At 35.6% G+C, this 21850-nt stretch overlaps 2 protein-coding genes across 6 annotated transcripts in view; both read left to right on the top strand.

The window, feature by feature from the left end:
• LOC125808712 (flocculation protein FLO11-like) overlaps nucleotides 1-21850 on the top strand; it is a 119056-nt gene that overhangs the window by 15830 nt on the left and 81376 nt on the right. The gene's annotated exons all lie outside the window — the stretch shown is intronic.
• Nucleotides 1242-21454, top strand: LOC125808877 (myosin-6-like). Of its 5 annotated transcripts, XM_049488542.1 has the most exons (42): nucleotides 1242-1432; nucleotides 2792-2920; nucleotides 3377-3520; nucleotides 4315-4460; nucleotides 4539-4695; nucleotides 4895-4953; nucleotides 5048-5207; nucleotides 5771-5920; nucleotides 5994-6130; nucleotides 6227-6373; nucleotides 6464-6565; nucleotides 6931-6988; nucleotides 7075-7176; nucleotides 7686-7723; nucleotides 7845-7971; nucleotides 8088-8258; nucleotides 8342-8473; nucleotides 8553-8662; nucleotides 8808-8868; nucleotides 9421-9598; nucleotides 9797-10002; nucleotides 10184-10303; nucleotides 10706-10804; nucleotides 12053-12175; nucleotides 12260-12349; nucleotides 12584-12723; nucleotides 13235-13355; nucleotides 13590-13729; nucleotides 14331-14424; nucleotides 14535-14555; nucleotides 14928-15050; nucleotides 16205-16375; nucleotides 16549-16692; nucleotides 18500-18682; nucleotides 19104-19235; nucleotides 19314-19384; nucleotides 19472-19571; nucleotides 19662-19718; nucleotides 19967-20023; nucleotides 20334-20414; nucleotides 20678-20775; nucleotides 20966-21454. In XM_049488542.1, the coding sequence occupies exons 1-42, from the start codon at nucleotides 1430-1432 to the stop codon at nucleotides 21078-21080; spliced, it is 4797 nt and encodes a 1598-aa protein (XP_049344499.1). In that variant the 5' UTR covers nucleotides 1242-1429; the 3' UTR covers nucleotides 21081-21454. The 5 variants fall into 5 exon arrangements, with proteins under 5 accessions (XP_049344499.1, XP_049344498.1, XP_049344501.1 ...); XM_049488541.1 differs by having other exon boundaries at nucleotides 12053-12349; XM_049488544.1 differs by lacking the exons at nucleotides 12584-12723; nucleotides 13235-13355.

Raw genomic sequence — 21850 nt, 5'->3', positions numbered from 1 at the left:
TTTCGTATCCAACTTCTCTCGTAGATTTATCATTTAAATTGTAAATATGTGACATTATGTAACGACGTAGAAGGATACAATCTATTCAAATGTGGTACTTACTAAATTATAGTATGATACAACACAATATATCTTATCAAATAACATGTAACAACTATTCAAATAAATTATAATCATTTATGGAAAAACTACCAAAATACACAACTAATTCCTTTATCATTTGAAAAAAATTACAAAAATTCATATTCTCGGATGCATCACTTTAAGTGATGTATCGAGACATTGTGTGATGTATCCAAAATCGAGACATGATGTGTCGGGACGTTGAGGAATGTATCCGAAATTGAGACGTGATATATTGGGATGTATCTGGATTCCATCAAATTTAAAAGGGAAAAATGACAAATGTACCCCTGAACTATCATAAATGATATGCATATACCCTCCGTCATACTTTTTGGACATTGCCGTCCAAAAACTAGAGCATATATACCATTTATACTAACGGACATATACGTGTCATAATCTTATCCACCGACCCGACATTTATTAAATATCTAATCGACGAATAAGATTGTATCACATGTCCCTATTTAATCTTCCGTTAGAGTGAAGGGTATATATGCTCTAGTTTTTTGACGACATGGGCACCAATGTCCCAAAAATATGACAGAGGATATCTGCATATCATTTACGTCATTTCAGAGGTATATTTGTCCTTTTTCCCAATTTAAAAGTACTTTTGTAATTTGGAAAAGAAAAGAGATAAAATATAATCAGCTCTTAACACTACGAGATTTGTGTAAAATTTCTGTAACAAATAAATATATATGGGATTGAACAATATGCAAATACAACAAAGACAAAAGGGCATTATGGGAATTTTGAAAAAAAATTGGTCTCTCTCTCCTTAGACACATTCGTGTTGTGGATTCTCCCTGCATTTTGACGTGAACAGAAGTAACCAACCTTAGAAACCTCAAAACAAAATTCCTGAACAAAACATTAATACAGCACAATCATTGGCATTGTGAAAAGAGAGAAAAACAACCATTTTTCATAGGAAAAGGAAAAGGGAAGATTTACAAAAGGGGTTGTTTTCTTTTCCTTTTCATTCATATTTTTGTGAGAAGAAAAGAAAACAAAATATTGACTGATTGATTTCATACCCCTTACTCATTTTTCTTTCCCATTTTTCATTTCTAAACCCTTACCCTTTCAATTTCTTGTCCTTTTTATTACATTTTCTTGGATTTTTGTTGAAGAGAAGGCCAAAGGTCACACCTTTAAAGGCATTTTGGGGTATTTATTACATAATGAGGTGCATTATGGGTGTTTTAAAGGATAATATATCAATGGTTTTTGTGGGGTTGTGAATTTGAAGGGAAAAGTTGGAGTCTTGATAGGTCTCCATTGTGTTTCTTGAGAAATGGTATGGCATTCTTGAATTCTTTGAAGAATTTCTTTAGTTTGCATGTTGGGTTTTGCTTAAAGTTTTGAGCTTTTCTTGAAATAGTTGACAGTTGTGGTTGGATTGTATGAGTATTGTTTTCTCTTGAAGGAGTATAGAAAGGTGGTAAATTTTGTTTTAGCTAAACTATGGATTGTATGAGTATATATTGTTTTCTCTTGAAGGAGTATAGAAAGGTGGTAAATTTTGTTTTACCTAAACTATGTGTTGTTCTTGTGAAGGGTTATTATTGCTTCTTGATAGCATAATGGTGAGGTATAATTAAGTGCATATATGTGTTCTAACAACTGGTGGCGAAGGTAGGATTTTTCTTATTAAGGGGTTCAAACTATGAAAAGTGAACACAAGAAGAAACCAAAGAGGTTCAACATCTACTATATATACATAAAATATAATTTTAACCATGTATAAACAATGTAATTTTTCGCCGAAGAGGTTTTGGATGAACCCTTGGCCTTACCTAGGTCCGTCTCGGCTAACAACTTAAGCTTTTAGACGAGATGAGTACATAATTCGACATGGTTCAATACTCGTCTCCACTAAGTATCAAGAAGAATTTCCACGTGTTAGGCACTTGAACAACTTTGGCTTATCTGTTTGGATACAATAGCCATATAGTTTGTTGCTATTATCTAGTTTCATACATTTTCATGGGAGGGAAATAGAACATATTTTTCAGCAGGTTAAGATTTATTATAAGAGAGTGGTAGTTTTATAGCTGTCCCCATGAAGGTGTACATGTATTTTAACTTGGCCTTGTCCATATTGTTTATTGACTAATGAGTGCATAAGCAACCAAACTTTCATCACTCAGGGTAGACTTTTTTCACTTTCAACTGTCGAGTGCTGCATATGCACCTCCAAGTTAGAGCTTTTTGAAAGATTAAAGCAGCTATCCCTGAAGTTTCTATTTTGAAACAAAATAGAAGTACATGTATGTGTTTTGGCTTTACTCTCTGCAAAGTATTTTTTTCTCCAGGCCTAATAAATAAACTTTGTAAACAAGATTCCATTAGACTGACCTTAGTAGACGCTTCATCTTTCAGCTTTTAAATCATTAGCATATGTTACTGGGAGTCAAATTGGCTTATTCAAGAGTAAAATATGTAGACAAATTTAGATTCCATGTGTAGTATATTTGATGTCTCTTATCTTCTTTTCTTTTCTTTTCTGATTCTATGTCATGTTCTTTTGTTCTTTTTGCTTATGAAATCTCCTCTCTAGTATATACATCATACTTTCAACGTGCATCGTTCTTTATAAGGCACAAATGATTTTGATGCTGTGACTGAGACTTCCACAATTCTAAATGTTGTACAGAGTGTTTCTGCCAGTGTTGTGGTTGGATCTCATGTATGGGTTGAGGATCCAGAGGTAGCTTGGCTAGATGGGGTCGTTGTTGAAATCAATGGGGAAGAGATCACAGTGGACTGCAACTCAGAGAAGACGGTAAGTTTTACACTAGTATACGCCTTAATTGGCTTACTATTATTTATCATTCAGAGTTCCTTTTTCATTGGCTTTTAAGCTTTAATATTCTGTTTTATCTGTATTGTGTTTAATCAACGTGGTTGGTGCCTATGGAGAATAGTTAAATGATAATGTGATTATGTCTTCTTGTTTCCAGCTACAAAAACTACTATTGTAGTTAATTTTTTTTTATCTCAGAAGAAAAATTCTTGCCGCAACAGGCAATATTATTAACAAGATTAGATATGGTTATACTGAGTGAAGGTCTGTTCACTATGTTGTTTGTATAGAGCTTTTTGGAAAAGCCTTTATGAGTTAAAAATGGTGTCCATTTTTAGTGTTTGCAGCATGCTTGCTACCAAACTCTGGATTACATCTTTCATTTTTTCTGGTATCTGAATGTGTTTGAAAAATCTCCCTGAATTTCATTTGTAGGTTACGGCCAATCTATCCAATGTGTACGCAAGAGATACTGACGCGCCTTCTTGTGGCGTGGATGATATGACAAAACTTTCTTATCTGCATGAACCAGGAGTATTGCAGAATTTGCGAAGCCGATATGACATGAATGAAATATATGTAAGACTTTAAGGACGATTCTTATGCATTTTTCTAATCAACTGTATTTCTTTTTTTATCTTGATAATTTTCTGGCATTGAGGTTTTTTGGTTCATGCTAGTTATCCGGGGAACTATAAAGTAGCGACTGTTTAAGCATTGAATAATAATGAAAGGGTTGACGCCAGAAAATAATACAGAGAGTGTTATATAGGGACTGTTTACTTAAAGGGAACTTTTGTCTTAATATAATTTTTCTCTGTATGTTAATACATATTCTTGTTCCACATTAGAAGGGCTCTTTGGTTCACATACTAGTTATGTGAGGATTATAATGCAGAGATTCTTTATACATGGAATAATAATGAAGGAATTTTATGCGATGAGTAATAATGTTGCAGTTGCATGCGGTGAATTATAATACATGACATATTATCTAGGGACTACTTACTTTAAGGAATTTTTGTTTCAAGTACTTTTATGGACATGTTGCTAATTACGTGTTCTTATTCCTCTTTCTATCTAACATAAAATAATACATAAGTTCCATATAAACTCAGTGCAAATATTATTTAATACTGTCAAGAAAATGTTATGCTAGTTATGTCGGGGATAATATAACAATCAAATGCTGATTAATTATGCATAGATTATTTTCTAATTCCTCCGGCCAAACGCTGTATTATTTTATGCAAGATTTTTTTTTGGGATAATTTTTGCTAATCCTTTCAACCAAACAATCCCTTAAGTTTTTTTCTTTGTAATATCTTGAATAAACTGGTCGAGAAAGCTAAGATATGATTGGATGCATTCAGACTTACACTGGGAGTATCTTGATTGCCGTGAATCCCTTCAAGCGGTTACCCCATTTATATGCTAAAAGTGTGATGGAACAGTACAAAGGAGTTGCACTTGGGGAGCTGCCCCCTCATCCTTTTGCTGTTGCTGATTCTGCTTACAGGCAAGATTCATGTTTTTCGAGTGGCTTTCAAAATATTAACTTACTATATAATCTTTAACATTGTGCTTCTGAATGCAGGCAGATGATTCATGAGGGGATAAGCCAGTCAATTTTGGTAAGTGGAGAGAGTGGAGCAGGCAAGACAGAAAGCACAAAAATGCTTATGCAATATCTTGCATATATGGGAGGACGAGCTGCAGCTGAGGGAAGGAGCGTGGAGCAGCAAGTCCTTGAGGTATGGTTAACTTTTGGTTAATTTTCTCTGCTCGACTTTGTTTCAATTAATTTTGCTGTTGGAATCTTGAGATAGCCACTTTCTTGTCAAGATTGACTTTATAAAATCTGTTCAAAATAAATATGGATCAATCAATCAATCAGCTATACCTCAAAACATTTCTGGATATATGTACATTTTTAACTTTTGCTTGATTCAGTCAAATCCAGTTTTAGAAGCCTTCGGTAATGCTAAGACAGTCAGAAACAACAACTCAAGGTGAGGAGACCAGAAACTTAGATGCTTATTCCTATTCATATTGTACATTCGGTTTAACTTATGAATTTTGCTTCACCAACATGTATTTTGGCAGTCGTTTCGGTAAGTTTGTGGAGCTCCAGTTTGATAAAAGGGGGAGGATATCTGGTGCTGCCATCAAAACATATCTGCTGGAACGATCCCGTGTTTGTCAAGTTTCTGATCCTGAGAGAAATTATCACTGTTTCTATTTGCTTTGTGCTGCGCCACCTCAGGTAATTTCACTGTGCCTTTATGTTTGCAAATGCTTTCTTCTAGTATTTGGGGATCACTTTACCTGTATTAGGATTTACATCATTCTTATTGCTTGCTCCTCTGGATGCAATTTTTCTATTTTCTAATTAAGCACCGTTAATATGTTAACAAAGAAAAGAGAAGTTTTTTGTTTTTTCATTTATTTATTTACTTCTTATTTTTGAAGAATTACAAAGTAAGCAATGTGGATGCATCCTCTTGCAATAATACAAAGTAAAGTTGTGTACAATAGACCTAGTGTGGTATGACCGCAGAAGCCGTAGCATTAGCTGCTATGGTCTACTTTTTCAATTTAAGGACTAGATGTTGATGCCACTACTACTATAAAGACCATAGAATATTATTGTCTGAACATATTCCATAACAATATGTCAGAGCTTATTAAATAAATAAATGTGACTCCTCTTAAAAGTTAAACCATATAAGCATCTAGATGAGCTATCACATAGTTCAACAAGTTAGGATCATACAATGTTGTTCTAAGTTGGAGCTACTTGTTTTCTTTCCTTCTCTTTTCTTGCAGGATGTTGAAAAATATAAAGTAGGGAACCCAAGGACATTTCATTATCTGAACCAATCAAATTTTTTTGAACTAGCTGGAGTGGATGAGTCAGAGGAATACCTGGCAACAAGGAAAGCCATGGATGTTGTTGGGATAAGTCACGACGAGCAGGTATTAGCATCACTGCATTCTTCGATACATGGGTTACTTCATGAGAGTCTCTAGTTTTAATATTCAACTGCAGGATGCTATTTTTAGAGTAGTGGCTGCAATTCTTCACTTGGGAAACATTGAATTTGCAAAGGGAACAGAAACTGATGCTTCGGAACCTAAGGATGATAAGTCTCGGTTCCATCTAAAGATTGCAGCTGAACTATTCATGTAAGTGGTTTCTTCTATTTATAGTCTCCAGATACCCTTGCATTCCTTTTTTTTTTGAAGAAGAAGTAAATTTCATTTTGGTGAAATCTTGTTTAGGTGTGATGAGAAGTCCCTTGAGGACTCCATGTGCAAACGTGTCATGTTCACTCGTGATGAGACCATTACAAAGTCCCTTGATCCAGAAGCTGCAGCTCTCAGTAGAGATGCTCTAGCCAAGATAGTTTACTCAAGATTGTTTGATTGGTTAGTTGAATTCAGGGTGATTAAGTTTTATTGCTTGTTTAGTTGTACCAAACATATTTGACCCAAGACAAATATTGTATTATTGTTCAGGATAGTGAACAAGATCAATAACTCTATTGGCCAAGATCCCGATTCAATTCTCTCAATTGGTGTTCTAGATATCTATGGATTTGAGAGTTTCAAGACAAACAGGTGCTTAACCGGTATGCTTTTGTTTTCATCATTCACAGAGGTTAAGTTCTTGCAGAGTGCTGGATGAAAGTTCTGTTCTGCCATTTTGGATTTTTGGAATTAAATGCTCATTTTCCTCTCTGATCCAACTTAACCATAATTTTTTTCTCTATCAACATCTGCCTCTTTTACCGGATTTATCTTGGATACGGTTTATTGTGCCTGCTATATTTATTGCTGCCTATACACACATTCTGATTCTTAAAGCACTTTAGGTGTTGAGTTCACATTTAGATGAGTAGCCTTAAAAAGTATTCGTGCTAGTTTATTCAATTTGCTTTTTGGTGCTCTTTCTTTGGTTATGATTATTGATTTCTTCTATGCAGTTTTGAGCAATTTTGCATTAATTTGACCAACGAAAAACTGCAGCAACATTTCAACCAGGTTTGTGTAGTCATTCATTTGATAGTCTCTCATAGCTGAGAAATGTTAATATAAATACTAAAACCTTTTATTGTTCCCTTTGCCAGCATGTTTTCAAGATGGAGCAAGAAGAGTATACCAAGGAGGAAATTGACTGGAGTTACATAGAGTTCATTGATAACCAAGATATTCTTGATCTTATAGAAAAGGTGATGTAGATCATGAAATATTTTATCACCATCTTTGACTTTTCTCGAAAAAATGTACAGAGTAAGATTTATTGGCAGAAAATGGGACAAGTGCATATACAAGTGTAGCCAGATAAAGAGTTCTAAAGAGTTCTATACAAAGTAGATCTTTCTACCAATTATATTTAATCATCAATGCATGTCAAATTGTCTTATGGTGGTTACATTACTATTTGATGCACTTCTGTCCTCCACAGTTATTCTGGTAAAAAGGGAAAACAATATGTGTGCTTTTATCATCATTTTTCTGTGATGTCATAGATTTTAAATTTTATTGATATGTTTTGGTTGCACTTGAGCCGAGGGTCTTTTGGAAACAGCCTCTCTACCTCCACGAGGTAGGGGTAAGGTCTGCGTACCCTCCCCAGACCTCACATAGTGGATTTCACTGGGTATGTTGTTGTTGATGTATTGATATGTTTTGGTTCCATTTTGCCATGCTTATGTTCTGAATACTTCGTTTCTTTCAGAAACCTGGGGGGATTATTGCTCTTCTTGATGAGGCTTGGTATGCAGGCACTTCAATTCTTTAATTTACTCTAATTTTTCTTTCTCTTGGTATAATTGTCAAAATTAATCACAAAACTCATTGGCTGTGGTGTTTACTACTTATGTGGCTCTTCTGTCAGTATGTTCCCAAGATCAACACATGAGACCTTCGCTGAGAAGCTATATCAGACTTTTAAAGATCATAAGCGGTTCAGCAAGCCAAAGTTGTCTCGGACGGATTTTACTGTTTGCCACTACGCTGGTGATGTAAGTACGGAAACTAGTTCTTCAAGATATCTTTTACATCACAAAATGAGGGTTATGCAATTATTACCTAGAAAAACAAGTGTCGCTCAAAGTTGTTTTGACTTCTTTCATGTCAGGTCACGTACCAAACTGAGTTCTTTTTGGATAAGAATAAGGATTATGTAGTTCCAGAGCACCAAGAAACACTTATTGCTTCAAAGTGCCCCTTTGTTTCTGGCTTGTTTCCACCTTTACCTGAAGATTCTTCTAAACATACCAAGTTCTCCTCTATTGGTGCTCGATTTAAAGTATGTTTTCCTCTAGCCTTTGATCAACCTTTTTAAATTATTGCTTCATGCCTCTGAAATATCTTACCCTGTACCTGATGTAGCAACAATTGCAATCATTGCTTGAGACACTTAATGCCACAGAGCCTCATTATGTTCGTTGCGTGAAGCCAAATAATCTTTTGAAGCCAGAAATTTTTGAGAATCAAAATGTACTCCAGCAGCTTCGTTGTGGGGTACTCTTTAACAACTCTGTCTATTACAAATTATACTGTCTCTGCAAAACTGGGTGCTTCACAACTAAATCTTTTCTAGGGAGTTCTGGAGGCTATTCGGATCAGTTGTGCTGGCTTTCCTACTCGAAAACCATTTGATGAATTCTTAAGTCGGTTTAAGGTCCTTGATCCTGAGGTTTTAAATGGAAGGTAATATTTGTATTAGAAATTAGCACAATTCAAAGAGTTTTCAAGGTTTCTATCCATTTCTTTCTTTGGTCTGTTAACATTTAGAAATTTTCTCGCCATGCTTTCTTTCACATTTCTTCTCTCATGTTAGTCTTCTCCTTGATAGAATTGACGAGGTTGCTGCTTGCGGAAGACTTTTAGAGAAATCTGGCCTCAAAGGTTATCAGGTACTGGTTGTCGTTCTTCTGGTAGTGGTTAATCATAAGTAGAAAAATCATTAAGAATTATCTATTAAAGAGAGATTATGTTTTTGTGCTGAATACTTCAGCCAGAAATCAAGAAACAATCAGTAAAATATCTCCCTATTCTTGTTTCCTTTAGGCAAGAAATTACAAATAAATTACCTACCTAAACTAATATAGAATCTCTCTAATCTAGAAACAAATAAAATCCCGGACTCCTAGTCTAAGAACAGTTTCTTAGCCCATTCAGGATCTTTGAGATCCTTCCCCAGAATTAGGACAACTCGAAATCGTGCTTATTCTTTCTGCTCAGAAAGTTCAGTGCCTTTTTTCTTTTTAATTGGAGTATTTGGTCATTTAGTTGAGAATCTTGTGGGAAACCTGTAATCTAGGTTTCCTACTTTCTTGTTACATCAGATTTTTGTTTGTATTACATTGTTCAATTTTGTATCATCTGTTGGTATGATTCTGACTTCTGTTTAAGTTTATAAAGTTTTACTTGTGACGGTCATTCTATCTGGTATTACATAATTGCAGGTTGGTAAAACAAAAGTGTTTCTTAGAGCTGGTCAAATGGCAGAATTAGACACTCGCCGAAATGAGGTCCTTGGCAGGTCAGCTATCATAATCCAGGGAAAAGTTCGCTCATACTACGCTCGAAAAAAGTTTTTGTTGTTACGAGTTTCAGCAATCCAAGTCCAAGCTGTTTGTAGGGGTATGAACCTGCTTGATTTCTATATTAGTTCTATGACCACATGCCAATAAAAAGCTAGATTGGCAGTGACTACATCCTGGGTCCTGTGCACTCCGTTCCGTGACACTGGGATTTGGTTTCCTTTAAATTCAATAATGCCTCTAATGGTTTGCTTATGCAATAAAAAAATGTTGTAACAGTTTCATGATGCCTATGCAGGCCAGACCGAACGGGCTCTCTATGAGTGCATGAGGAGGGAAGCTGCCTGTTTGAGGATCCAAAAAGATGCACGCAAGTACATCGCAAGGAGATCTTATGGATTGCTGTGTGTTTCAGCTGTTTCCATTCAAGCAGGACTGCGGGGCATGGCTTCTCGAAATGAGCTTCAATTCAGAAAGCGAAAAAAAGCAGCTATCTTTATACAGGTAATAGAGGGACTTTGTACTGTCTTTTCTGAATTTTTACATACCATTGTAGTGCCAGTTTTTATCCTGATCTGGTTCAGCATTATGATAATTAGAATTCAAGTAACTAATCCATTTTACATGTTTTGACTGACACTTAGCTTTGCTGTAATTTTTCTTACCTTGATTATATTGATTATAGAGTGATTGGCGGAGATGTGTGAAACGGCGGCATTATAGGAGGATGAAGAAAGCAGCAGTTGTGTTACAATGTGCCTGGAGAGCTAAATTGGCCCGCAAAGAACTACGGAAGCTAAAGATGGTAAGAACTTCTCTTTCTGCTGGCCTTTATTGGTCACAAAGTTTTTTGTATGACATGCTAGTTTGTTATGCCCCTTGATCCGTGTCACTTGTATTTATCATTATTCTCCCAGTATGAAGTTATGACAGAATAACAACTAGTTCTGAATCATTCAATGAAAATATCATGAATGTGTCGAAGTTAAATAAATGAATATCCATGTCTTGTACTTGAATTGCTGAATGCTGGTTGCCAATTTATATATTCAATTGATTTAAGAGTCTTTGACGAAATTCACGGATAGTACATGAGATTTCCCCATATTGAACTTGCAAATCCCATTGTTGGGATTGGTATTTCATGTGTTGGAGTTCAAAACCTTAATAAATGCGTTAAATGTCTTGATTTTCTTTTCTGATTCAGGCAGCTAAAGAAACTGGAGCTCTCCAAGATGCCAAAAGCAAGCTGGAAAAGGAAGTTGAAGAGCTGACACAGAGACTACAGGTGGAGAAGCGCATGAGGGTAAATAAGTTTCTTTTAACTTTCAAGATTAATACCAGTATTATATTTGGTATTAGGTTCTAAAAGGTTCATTATCTATAATGTCGTCCCTTCCACTCAGTGTAAAGAAAATGAGTTCATCTTATATATGTTCAGGCCCATCTTTTCTGCACATCACCGTGAGTTACAGGTCTTACACTTGATAATTGAGACATATATCCAATTGTATTCCTAAACTTAAGGAATTGAAAATAGATTCCATTTACTGCAGCTTTAATCACTTAGGCCTATCAAAGGCAAAAACACGCTAGAAACTTCTGAGGAACTAATGGTTCACTCCCAGATTCTCACTCAGAAACAAAATACTCCTTGAAATGATGTACCTGAAGGATCACTTTTCTGAAAAGAAGAAAGCTCATAGCATTTAAGAATGCACAGAATATCTAATGGAAGTTAAGAACCTGGATGGGATATGCATTTCTACAAGTATATATCAATTAACTTTGTTGAATGATTCTCGCGCAAAAGATTTTCTGAAGAGAATGACCAATTTAGAAATTCCTAGACAATGGTGAATTACTTTTATTCTTTGAATGAATTATTTTTGCAATGCGATATAACCAAACATGGAAATGATAAAGAGATGCTAGTTTATTATGAGGAGAAATTGTTGACAGTTGCTTAGTGTCAACAATTTCAGAAATTGTAGGCGCTGCTGGTTGAAATGGTGTAAGGTGCTTAGTGTTTAATCATGGTATTCAGGCTTCTGTTTGCGACCAAATGTTGAACTATGATGCATGATATTTCCAACATGATGAGCTACAATGTTTAAGCACAATGGTAGACTTTTCATTGTGCATCTTTTCCAGTACCCCATCATATATATGGCATAATTTTGTTCTCCTCTATAGCTAACAATGATGTCTAACCTTTTTCTGAAAATGCTTCGGTTATGATTTATATGTTTAGAACTCAGAAACTCTGCAAAAATTTGTTTGTTGAAACAGAATATTTTAGTGAACTGGTGATCGCCTATCTTAGTGCTCAACTTCTGAATCAAAAGAAAGCATATACATGTTTTTGCTTATGATGCATGCATGATTGAATTGTTGATGAAAATTAATTTCACTATGAAGTTGTTATTGTTGGACTTTGGAGTTGGACCAAGGTAAAACAAGCCTTGAAAATTAACAGAAAACGTAATGTGATTCTATTTTGTATTAGCAACTTGTTTCTATAACAGTAACTGACAGAAACTATATTATATAGGACAAGCTTGAGGAAGCTAAAGCCCAGGAAACAATGAAATTACAGTCTGCATTGGAAGAGATGAGGCTTCAGCTTCAAGAAACTAAAGAGCTGCTCAAGAAGGAACGTGAGGCTGGAACAAAGGTCGTGGAGCAAGGATCCGTTATACAAGAGGCCCAGGTTATAGATCAGGGGGTGGTCACGGAGGAACGTGCGACTTCCACAAAGATCGTGGAACAGGGATCTGTTGTACAAGAGGTCCAGGTTATAGATCAGGTTCAGGTCAACAAGCTTACAGCTGAAACTGAGCAGCTTAAGGTTAGAATGTGAGATTTAACTTTGTTGTATTACTTAATGGATATTGGATACTTTATTTGAAGTTCAAGAAGTACATGAAGTAATCCTGACAGGGAAAGTTTTTCTGTTGTTTCAAATTTGTTCTTTTATTCACTGTTTTCTCACTCAAGATTATATCCATTACAGCTTCTGATGCATAATTTTCATAATTCAGTTGTCGAACTGGCTTTTAGTATCTTGTCAAATTCGTTGCAGGTTCTTGTTAACTCATTGGAAAAGGAAATTGATGAAAAAGAGAAAAAATATGAGGAGACAGTCAGAGTAAGTAATGAGCGACTGAAGCAAGTTCTGGAGGCCGAGTCTAAGATAAGTCAGTTGAAGGATGCCATGCAAAGGTAATGAAATTTTACTCATGTCAGTTTCTTTGTTTGAAACAGTCTTTCTTTACTTGTTCTACCTTTATATGGTTTAGTATTAATCTGGGATAATCCATCATAGTTTCTCTAAAGCATAAAGTCAATTATGATATCATCCTTCGTTCCGCATAGTTGAATGGTCTAACAATGACAACTACGCCTCAGTCCCAAATAAGTTGTGGAGTTGAATGGTCTAAGTTTTAATATTTTTAATACATTATACCTACTAAAAATAACTGCATACACCTCCTAGCAGATTCGTGGTTCAATTGTTTCAATCCACCTCAGCTTCCTCTGAATTGAATCTAATCTGTAGTTGACCCAAAATTGCATTTTGATCTCCGCTGAATCCAGATCCTCTCATAACTTTTGCAATTGTTGGTATTTTGTTGTCAATACAGTTCTAAGTTAGTTCTGCAGTTGAATTTCGCACCAATTAGATCCTTATTTTCCCATCTTTTTCATTCGTTACTGATTGAGAGAACCACAGTTCGAAAGAGCTGCTAATGAAGGATCCTGAGGCTGCCACAAAGTTGTTGGAAGAAGTAGAGTTCCAGGTTGCAGATCAGGAGGTATCGGGCAAGATTACCGCTGAAAATGAGCAGCTCAAGGTGAAGATGTTAGATTTACATTGTGATGTACTACTTAATAGATGCTCTTCTTGAATTTCAATAAATACCAGATGAAATTGTTGTCGGGACCAGTTTTCTTGCTGCTTCTAATTTTTATATCTTGCTCACTTTTTTCTTTCATAGGATTATAAATCCAGGATTGCAGTCTCCAATGTGTGATTATCATAATTAAGTCATTGAACTAGCTTTTAACATGCTTATTATATGTTGCAGGTTCTTGTTAACTCATTGGAAAAGAAGATTGATGAAACAGAGAAAAAATATGAGGAAACAAGCAAAATAAGTGAGGAGCGATTGAAGCAAGCTCTGGATGCAGAGGCTAAGATAATTGAGTTGAAGCTTAACATGCAAAGGTTAAAAAGTTTTACATATATGGCTTGGTTTCTTCAACAGCTCTGGCCTCTTATCTTATTTGTTCTTTTCAAAATATGGTTTTGTATGTCATTTAAATATGGTAGCTGTTAGTCTTAAGCTGGAATTCAATCAGTATTTTATCGTCGTACCCATACCTATGACCATGTGGATCAAGCTTGAAAAATGCTTGTTATATCAAGCAGTTGTTAAGTTCAAATTGGTAACTACAGACATTAACGAAGAACCAAGTCATAGATTGCCTATGACTTGCATTGAATACCACAGCTGGTTTACTTGGGGTTCATGAATATCAACTCAGCCAGTGTTCTATAGGCTTTTTAGCTTTTATGAAAATTGAACTTTTTGGGTAAAAATTTAAATTGTAGTTTAACCTAGTCAAATCTGTTCGACTAAAGCAGATGACAGATCCATGTATATTGCTTCTGTATGTTCTCCAATATTTCTTTTATAGCTTCTCTTCTTGTTAGAGCAAAATTTGAACAGAATCCATAATATTTGTACAAGTTAAAATACAAGATTCTTTATCATATGAAATAAGTTAGTTTGAATATCTTGTTTAACTTAACATTTGTATCTCAGGCTTGAAGAGAAACTTTCCGATATAGAAGACCAGCAGATTCTTCGACAGCAAGCGTTAAATTTACCAACTGGAAGAACTTCAAGTCGTTTTGCAGTAAAAACTCTGCCTCTGATACCATAGAAATGCCAAAAAAAAATTCATAGCTTTCTTGTACATTTCCTCACTTTTTTTTTTTTTTACTTTTTTCTGTTTTCCTCCTGCAGCCTTCTGAAAACGGTCATCATGTAAGTGAAGGATTCACCTTTAGTGCTTTGTTATATACTTCCTCTGTCTCAACTTGTATGATACTCTTGTCATTTTAGAACATCCCAAAACGTTTGACACCATTCCATTTCTGGACAACTTTCACTACTTTCAAGAATTCAAATTCATAGTGTTCAAGTTTTAAATATTGAGATGATGTTTTCTCTATCGAACTAACATTTCAACTAATACTCTAATGTTTTCTTACACTATCACTAGTATAACATATAAGTTAAAATAACATCTTAAATACTGTGTGCACTAGATTACAGTCACATAAACTGGGATGAAGGGAGTAACAGTCATGTTGGTGCTTTGCATAATGTCTGTTCTGACATGATGACCGTTTTCAGGAACCACTGGCTGCAGTACCATCAAGAAGGTTTGGTACAGATTCAATGAGGAGATCCAATGCTGGAGCAACAAAATGGTTTGGTACAGAGTCTATGAGGAGATCCATGGCTGATAGGCAGCGGGTATGTACCCAGGAAGTGATCAAATATTTTTCAATCAGATTTCCTTCTGTTTGCCATCTTTCTCTGATTTAGTACTTTTTGAGAATATATGGAACAGAATATCCAAAATTGGAGTTCCTAAAACATGCTATGCCACAAAAACATTTATTTTAAAAGGCTTGTGGTTTGAGCTCTATTGTATGAGTGAGATTCACAGATACCGAGTTGATGGCTTAGTCAAAATCTTCCCAAAAGAAAAACCAGGATTAAACATTATCTTTGATTTAATGAGCAGTGGGGAAAATATAGGACTGATTGAATTTCTTTTCTCTGATGTCGCTAAGAGGTTGATACAGCTTACCTTTTTCCTTCTCTGGTGGGAGATGGGCGTTCAAATCCTTCCAATTTTATATTTCTTCTTCCTTATCTTCACCCTCATTCCTGTATTATCCCTTGTACTTCCTTGTTCACTGGCTATTTCTTTGTTAAAAATAATCAATACATAATGGCAGCTAAAGAAATGAACAAATAAAGAGTGCTGCTGACACACTCCGAACTTCTCTTGATGCATCTTGAAAACTACCTTCCTTGCAACTTTTTTTTTTCTCAAAAGTTATGTTATACCTATAAAAAAGAGAAAATCTACTGCAGAAGATAGTATCGGAAGTACATAGCTGCATATGTTTATCACTGGAGTTCCCTTTTAGTCCTAAACCCTGGGCAGAATGCTTTTTTAATTACTTTTTTGATACCGAGAAATCCAGCTGTAGCCAACCTTTAGGACCAGCCGCTACCTTGGAAACTCAGGGATAATAGGCCTTCCCCTCTACCCTTCTCAACTTGAATATTAGGCTTAGTTATCTTGGCGTCAGGCTTGAACTTGTGACCCAAGCCTCAAATCCCTGTACCTTTTCCAAGTGAGCTAATCCTTGGGAACTGAGTAAAATGATTTTTTGTGTGTATGCAATGCTTAAAGATGAACTCGTGCATATACTGTTCTGCATGAACACAAAAAACATAGTTATTTTTCTAATTTTGTGCTACTAGTTTTTGAGAAGTTTTATTCACAGAGGCATAATACATCAGCACAGGAAATATTCCTCCACTTTATTGTGTATGAATGTGATGATTCCGTGGCTACTAATTCTAATATATTCTTTAACATTATGTTGCAGGAGAGTGTGGATATTCTTATCAAATGTGTCAGTCAAGATCTAGGGTTCAGTGAAGGGAAACCAGTGGCAGCATTTACCATATACAAATGCCTACTTAATTGGAATTCCTTTGAAGCAGAAAAAACTAACGTGTTTGATCGTCTTATTCAGATGATTGGTTCTGCGATAGAGGTAACTTTCAATATCATGTCGAAATCAGCGATCATGTTGTATTGTTCATAGGAGTTCACGAGTCATAACATCAGTGTAATACACACACTAGCCTGTATTGTACTGCTATGTCAAAAATGCTGTCTCTCTAACTCAATGATAAACACACATGCTCATTTTATATCAATTTTCAGGATGAGACAAACAATAATCACATGGCTTATTGGCTGTCCAACAGTGCAACTTTGTTGTTTTTACTTCAGCATACACTGAAAACTACTGATTCAGCTCCAAGTAGACCGCCCCAACCAACATCATTTTTTGGTAGAATGGCACAGGTATTTTGATTCTTTCTTCATCTCTATTATTAAATGTGCTCCTAAAACTATTGAATTAAAGTTTCTGTTGGCTATACATTTTGCAGTATTACTTTGTGTATTTGAAAGCACTTCTATAGAAAGTTTCTGCAGTTATTATTTGAGTTCCCTGTTACTTTACTTGACAAAATTGGACAGGTCTCTGATGCTACTATTGATGTTGAAGATCTGAGGGGGAAAATAGAAAATAGAGAGAAATAACTGTATTGGTATGTGTCATAAACTGTTTCATAAGTAGAAACAAACTAGGAACACAATATACAAAATACGGTGGTGCATTTATTGCACTGCTAACTTATGTATTAAGTTAGAACCAGTCCTTGACGACCGAACGCGCCCATCAAACTCATAATGGTGAAACCACTTGAGGTTGCAAAGTAATACTGTAAGAATCTTGTCAGTCTAGTGGGTGATGGAAGGCTGAAGCATGCTTTTAGTAGTTGTTAAAGATATATTGCGGAACAAGCAGAGACAAAGTTAGGAACATAGTTCCTTTATGTATATTTTGGATGATTTGAATTGAAAGCAAATATCAATGTTTTGTGGGAACAAAGCATACTTCATAAGTGAAGTTTAGATATCTTCAAAATAAAAAGAAACTGATGCAAAGGAAGAGGAGGAAATGAAGCTGGAGCAGATGGAAACTAAGACAACAACATACCCAGTGTAATCCCACAAGTGGGGTCTGGGGAGGGTAGGATGGTAGGATGTACTCAGACCTTACCCCTACCTTTATGAGGTAGAGAGGTTGTTTCCAATTGACACTCGGAGAACAATTATCGGAACATAATTGCAAGAACATTATGACAACAAAAGAGCAACACCCAAGCACTTAAAAATATAACGGTAGCAAAAAGAGATTCACATAATATTAAAGAAGCATATAAATCAAATAAGATGACAGAATGAAACATATGGCTAACAGATCAAGATACAAATCAGTCCAAATCATTCACCATACAAGCAAGATAAACTATGGAGGAGTGTCCCAAGACCTTTATATAAATCCCTTTGGAAGTCCCTACATAACCTATGCGGGACAACAAACAAATCAACATCCTCTTGCACGTTTAACCCAATATTTGGAGTTCACACGTGATCTTTACTTCTGACTTACCAATGGCAAATAGGCTTGTCAAAGGTTTACTCTGATACCATGTCAAAGAAGATGAGCTTCCAACCTAAAACGTCAAGGCCATGAGTGAAGTAGTTCAAGACCCTTATAAACCTTTGAGAGCCCTTAGAGGACCGATGTCAGACAATCAGAAGATTTCAGAAGGTGGAGTTGATAGCAGTTAGGCGGGATGATTTTCTATAGTTCATGAACTAATCGTATATATATTCTGTGCGCTGATCTGAAAATGGTACCATGCTTAATATCTGTGATGAAGAGGAAGTATTTTAATGTAACACCGCACCAGTAAGCGGAAATAACTTACAAATTCTCATACAGATTGAATTGGATCTGATAAAGTGATGAAGATTCGAATGATGAGGAAGGAATAAGGAGAACTAGTCATATTGATTCTAATTTGATTAATATGATATACAATATACACTTATCTATAGGTGTGATGCACTATGTAAGAAACAATCCCGCATTTATTTCACCATTGACTTACTTATTAGGTGGCCTCCTGTGTCCTAACTTTCTAGTAGTTTGTCTACTCGTATCCTAGAATGAGGTATATACAGGTTACTTATAACAGAATTCCAGCATATTTCTCTAGAAAATTTATTGATAAAATGATTGTATTTATTTCTCTAGAGTTTCCGGTCTTCATCTGTCAACCTTGCAATTGGTGGTCTCGACACTGTACGTCAGGTTGAGGCAAAGCAGCCAGCTTTACTTTTTAAGCTACAGCTCAGTGCTTATGTCGAAAAGATTTATGGAATTGTTCGAGATAACTGGAAAAAGGACCTGTCTTCACTGCTGACTTCATGTATCCAGGTAAATCGCCATATTTTCTAGAAGTTCTATGACGATGTTTTATATATGTGTGTTTGTTGTGTACATATATGTATGTATTCTGACCAATATGAATAACATCATTTGGTGCTTGTTAATAAAAAAATATCTCCCAAGTAAGTCCTCTTCTCAAATAGCACTTCTCCCTAGCTCACAAGGACTCACTAGGCGATCTGTGTCATTTAATAACTCACTGCACCATATTCACTGTTGCTTTGATTAGGATTCTGGTTTATCTTGATTTCATGGCCCTTTCAAAAAAATTCTGTTGGTTCTCAAAATTGTGATAAGCTGTTGTGCTTGTAACTTAATTGTATTTTGACTCAAAAGTTCTTCGGGTTATGGTCTTTGTACTTCACATATTCAAACTTCTAATTATACTTGCACTTCCCATCTTAATTAGGCATCTCAAGCATCAAAAGGCGCCTCCTTGCAATCACCACGGAAGTCCGTTGATGGTTCTTCTCCACCCACTCCGTGGGATGGCGTAATTGAGAGCCTAAATGGGCTTCTCAGTATACTGAAAGAAAATTATGTAAGTTTCATTGTAGGAAACAGTGTGATGTGCTAATATTACCATAAACTGATGAGTGGACTTATGAATATTTTGCAGGTTCATCCAGTTTTCGTCCAGAGAATTCTGAACCAGATATTCTCTTACATAAATGTTCAGCTGTTCAATAGGTACATTCTTTTTGTATCTCATAGTAGGAAGATTAGACAGAAAGTCATAGATACTCCACTTACCATTCTATTTAATCATCATTGCAGCCTTCTCCTTCAAAGAGAGTGTTGTACATTCAGCAACGGGGAGTATGTAAAAGCTGGATTGCAAGAAATAGAACTTTGGTGCGGCAATATGAAAGAAGAGGTACTCTATCATTAGTACTGTAAGGGTATATTGTTCCTAGATTAATATATCATGAACTGTATTTACATATATTTAACTTTTCCTTCGCAGTACGTTGGTTCTTCGTTGGATGAATTAAAGCACGCAAGGCAGGCAGTTGGATTTTTGGTATGTTTCTCCTCTTTGAATGAACAAAGTTAATCAATCAAGATGAACCTTCTTTTTTTTTGTGGATAAATGTCACTCTGCTTCATAGGCTAATAATGCTCTTCTTACATTTAAGTATGATTTTACGGAAACTCTTTCTGTTATTTGCAAGTGACACCACATATATGGATATTTAACTCCCATTTTGAGATTATCTATCACCTAATCTCTTCCGTATATTTTTCCCTATCTAAATAGCTCCTTTACAGGTTATTAATCAGAAGTCAAGACTTACATCTGAAGATCTAACAACTGATCTCTGTCCCGTAAGTTCATCTTCATAGTCTTCTTAGTTGTACTTAATTTAGAGATACAAATATTGATAATACATGGCAGTTCCAGGCTGCCACTTCTGGAAGTCGTGTTCCTTTGTTAGTTATTTGAGTGCTAAAACAAAGAATCCTATTGGAGAATTTTATGAAGTGTATATAGATCGATAGGGACTTAAATGAATTATGTATGGTGTTAAGCTATTGAAGTTAATTTTTATGCTACGATACGAGTCCTTGGCATTTATGTTGTCACATTTGTGCATCTGTCACTTAGCGTCTTTTTTTGTTGGGATCATCTTTTCAGATTCTGAGTAGTCAACAGTTGTATCGGATATGTACACTTTACTGGGATGAAGATTTTAACACTCAAGGTGTATCCCCAGAGGTAAGTCCTCCTTTCTTTTATTTTATTTCACTCAATGTCTTCTATTGATTATGTGTTTAAGAAATGCTCCTTCGAGACGATCTGCTAGTCAACTAATGTATATCAATATAAGACATTGGCTTACATCCTCCAACTGTTTGTTTTTCTGATTATTTTCTTCTTTCGGGGACGCTAAACCTTAGCTTTAATGATTCTCTCTCTCAATGGAAAATTTTAACTGAACTTTTCTGCATTCGGATCCTAAATCATACTGCTCGGAACAGGTCATTTCCAGTTTTAAGGATCAAGAAAAAGAAGACGCAAAGGATGCAGATAATGCAAATGATGCAGATAACAACTTTATATTGGATGATAATTCCAGGTACTTCATTAATCTCATTTGCTATCAAAATCTATGTTGCTCGGACTCTTCAAAAATACCAACAAGTGCATGTTGTTTCCTCCAAAGTAGTGCATTTTCGGAGGATCTGCATTTATTGAGAGTCCGAGAAACATAGGTCAAAATGACAATAGATCATGTTCAATCATTCATCTATTTGCTACCAATGCAGCATTCCAATCTCTGTTGAGGAGATTAACAGTTCCCTCAAGGACGTTGATTTTACCGGTGTAAAACCTGCAAATGAACTGCTTGAAAATGCAGCCTTCCAATTTTTACGCGAATAAGGCTGAGGTTTCTCTAGCATGAAATGCATGTTTTGTTGGAAAGACGTCGTTCAAGTCTCCACGCCATGAATACCAACTATTGTACATCCATCAACCTATTCATTTTTCTTCCAGACATGTCTTCTCGTTATACTGTAACATCCAATGCCCCTTGTAAAGTTGCTCAATTGTAGTCTTCTTGTAAAATTGTAGGTCTAGTTTAGATAGGAGAAAAGGGGGGGCAAAAGGGAGGAAATTTTCCAACTTAGAGCTTGTTCCATTTAGTCTTTTGCCATTCATTTTAGAGTTGTCATTAGCTAGATTCTTTGTAACAAGAACTAATTGGAGTACAATATTATTGTAAGAGCAAAAATGGCCAATTCAGTGCCCCCTGAGCTTAAAGGTGTCCCTTTTCTCTTTTTTTTTTTTCATTCAAAATTATCATTTGATTGATACACGAGTCCCAGACTCCACTTGTAGAATTACACTAAGTATGTTGTTGTTACACGAGTACGCGATGTATGTGCCTTTTTAAGTGACCATTTACTATTCCCTCCTTTTCCATTGTATTAGTTTTTGTTCTGAAATGTTGCAAGAGCTGCAATACTAACCAGTATTGAGAGATTTTCTTGAAAGTTATCTTTTTTAGTATATGGACACCTAGTAGAGGCTATATAGTAAAGCTTCTATATGAAATTCTTTTTACCCCCAAAAGAGGGAGACTTGCCAAACAGAGGCGTATCCACGATTTCGAGATGATGAAATGGTGGATCTAATTGGTTTGACATTTA

This window comes from Solanum verrucosum, unplaced genomic scaffold (assembly GCF_900185275.1).
Source record: "Solanum verrucosum unplaced genomic scaffold, falcon-dt-bn FXZP01000218.1, whole genome shotgun sequence".
NCBI lineage: Eukaryota > Viridiplantae > Streptophyta > Magnoliopsida > Solanales > Solanaceae > Solanum > Solanum verrucosum.
The sequence above is the reverse complement of the archived record's forward strand: the minus strand, read 5'-3'. Positions and strand labels throughout refer to the sequence as shown.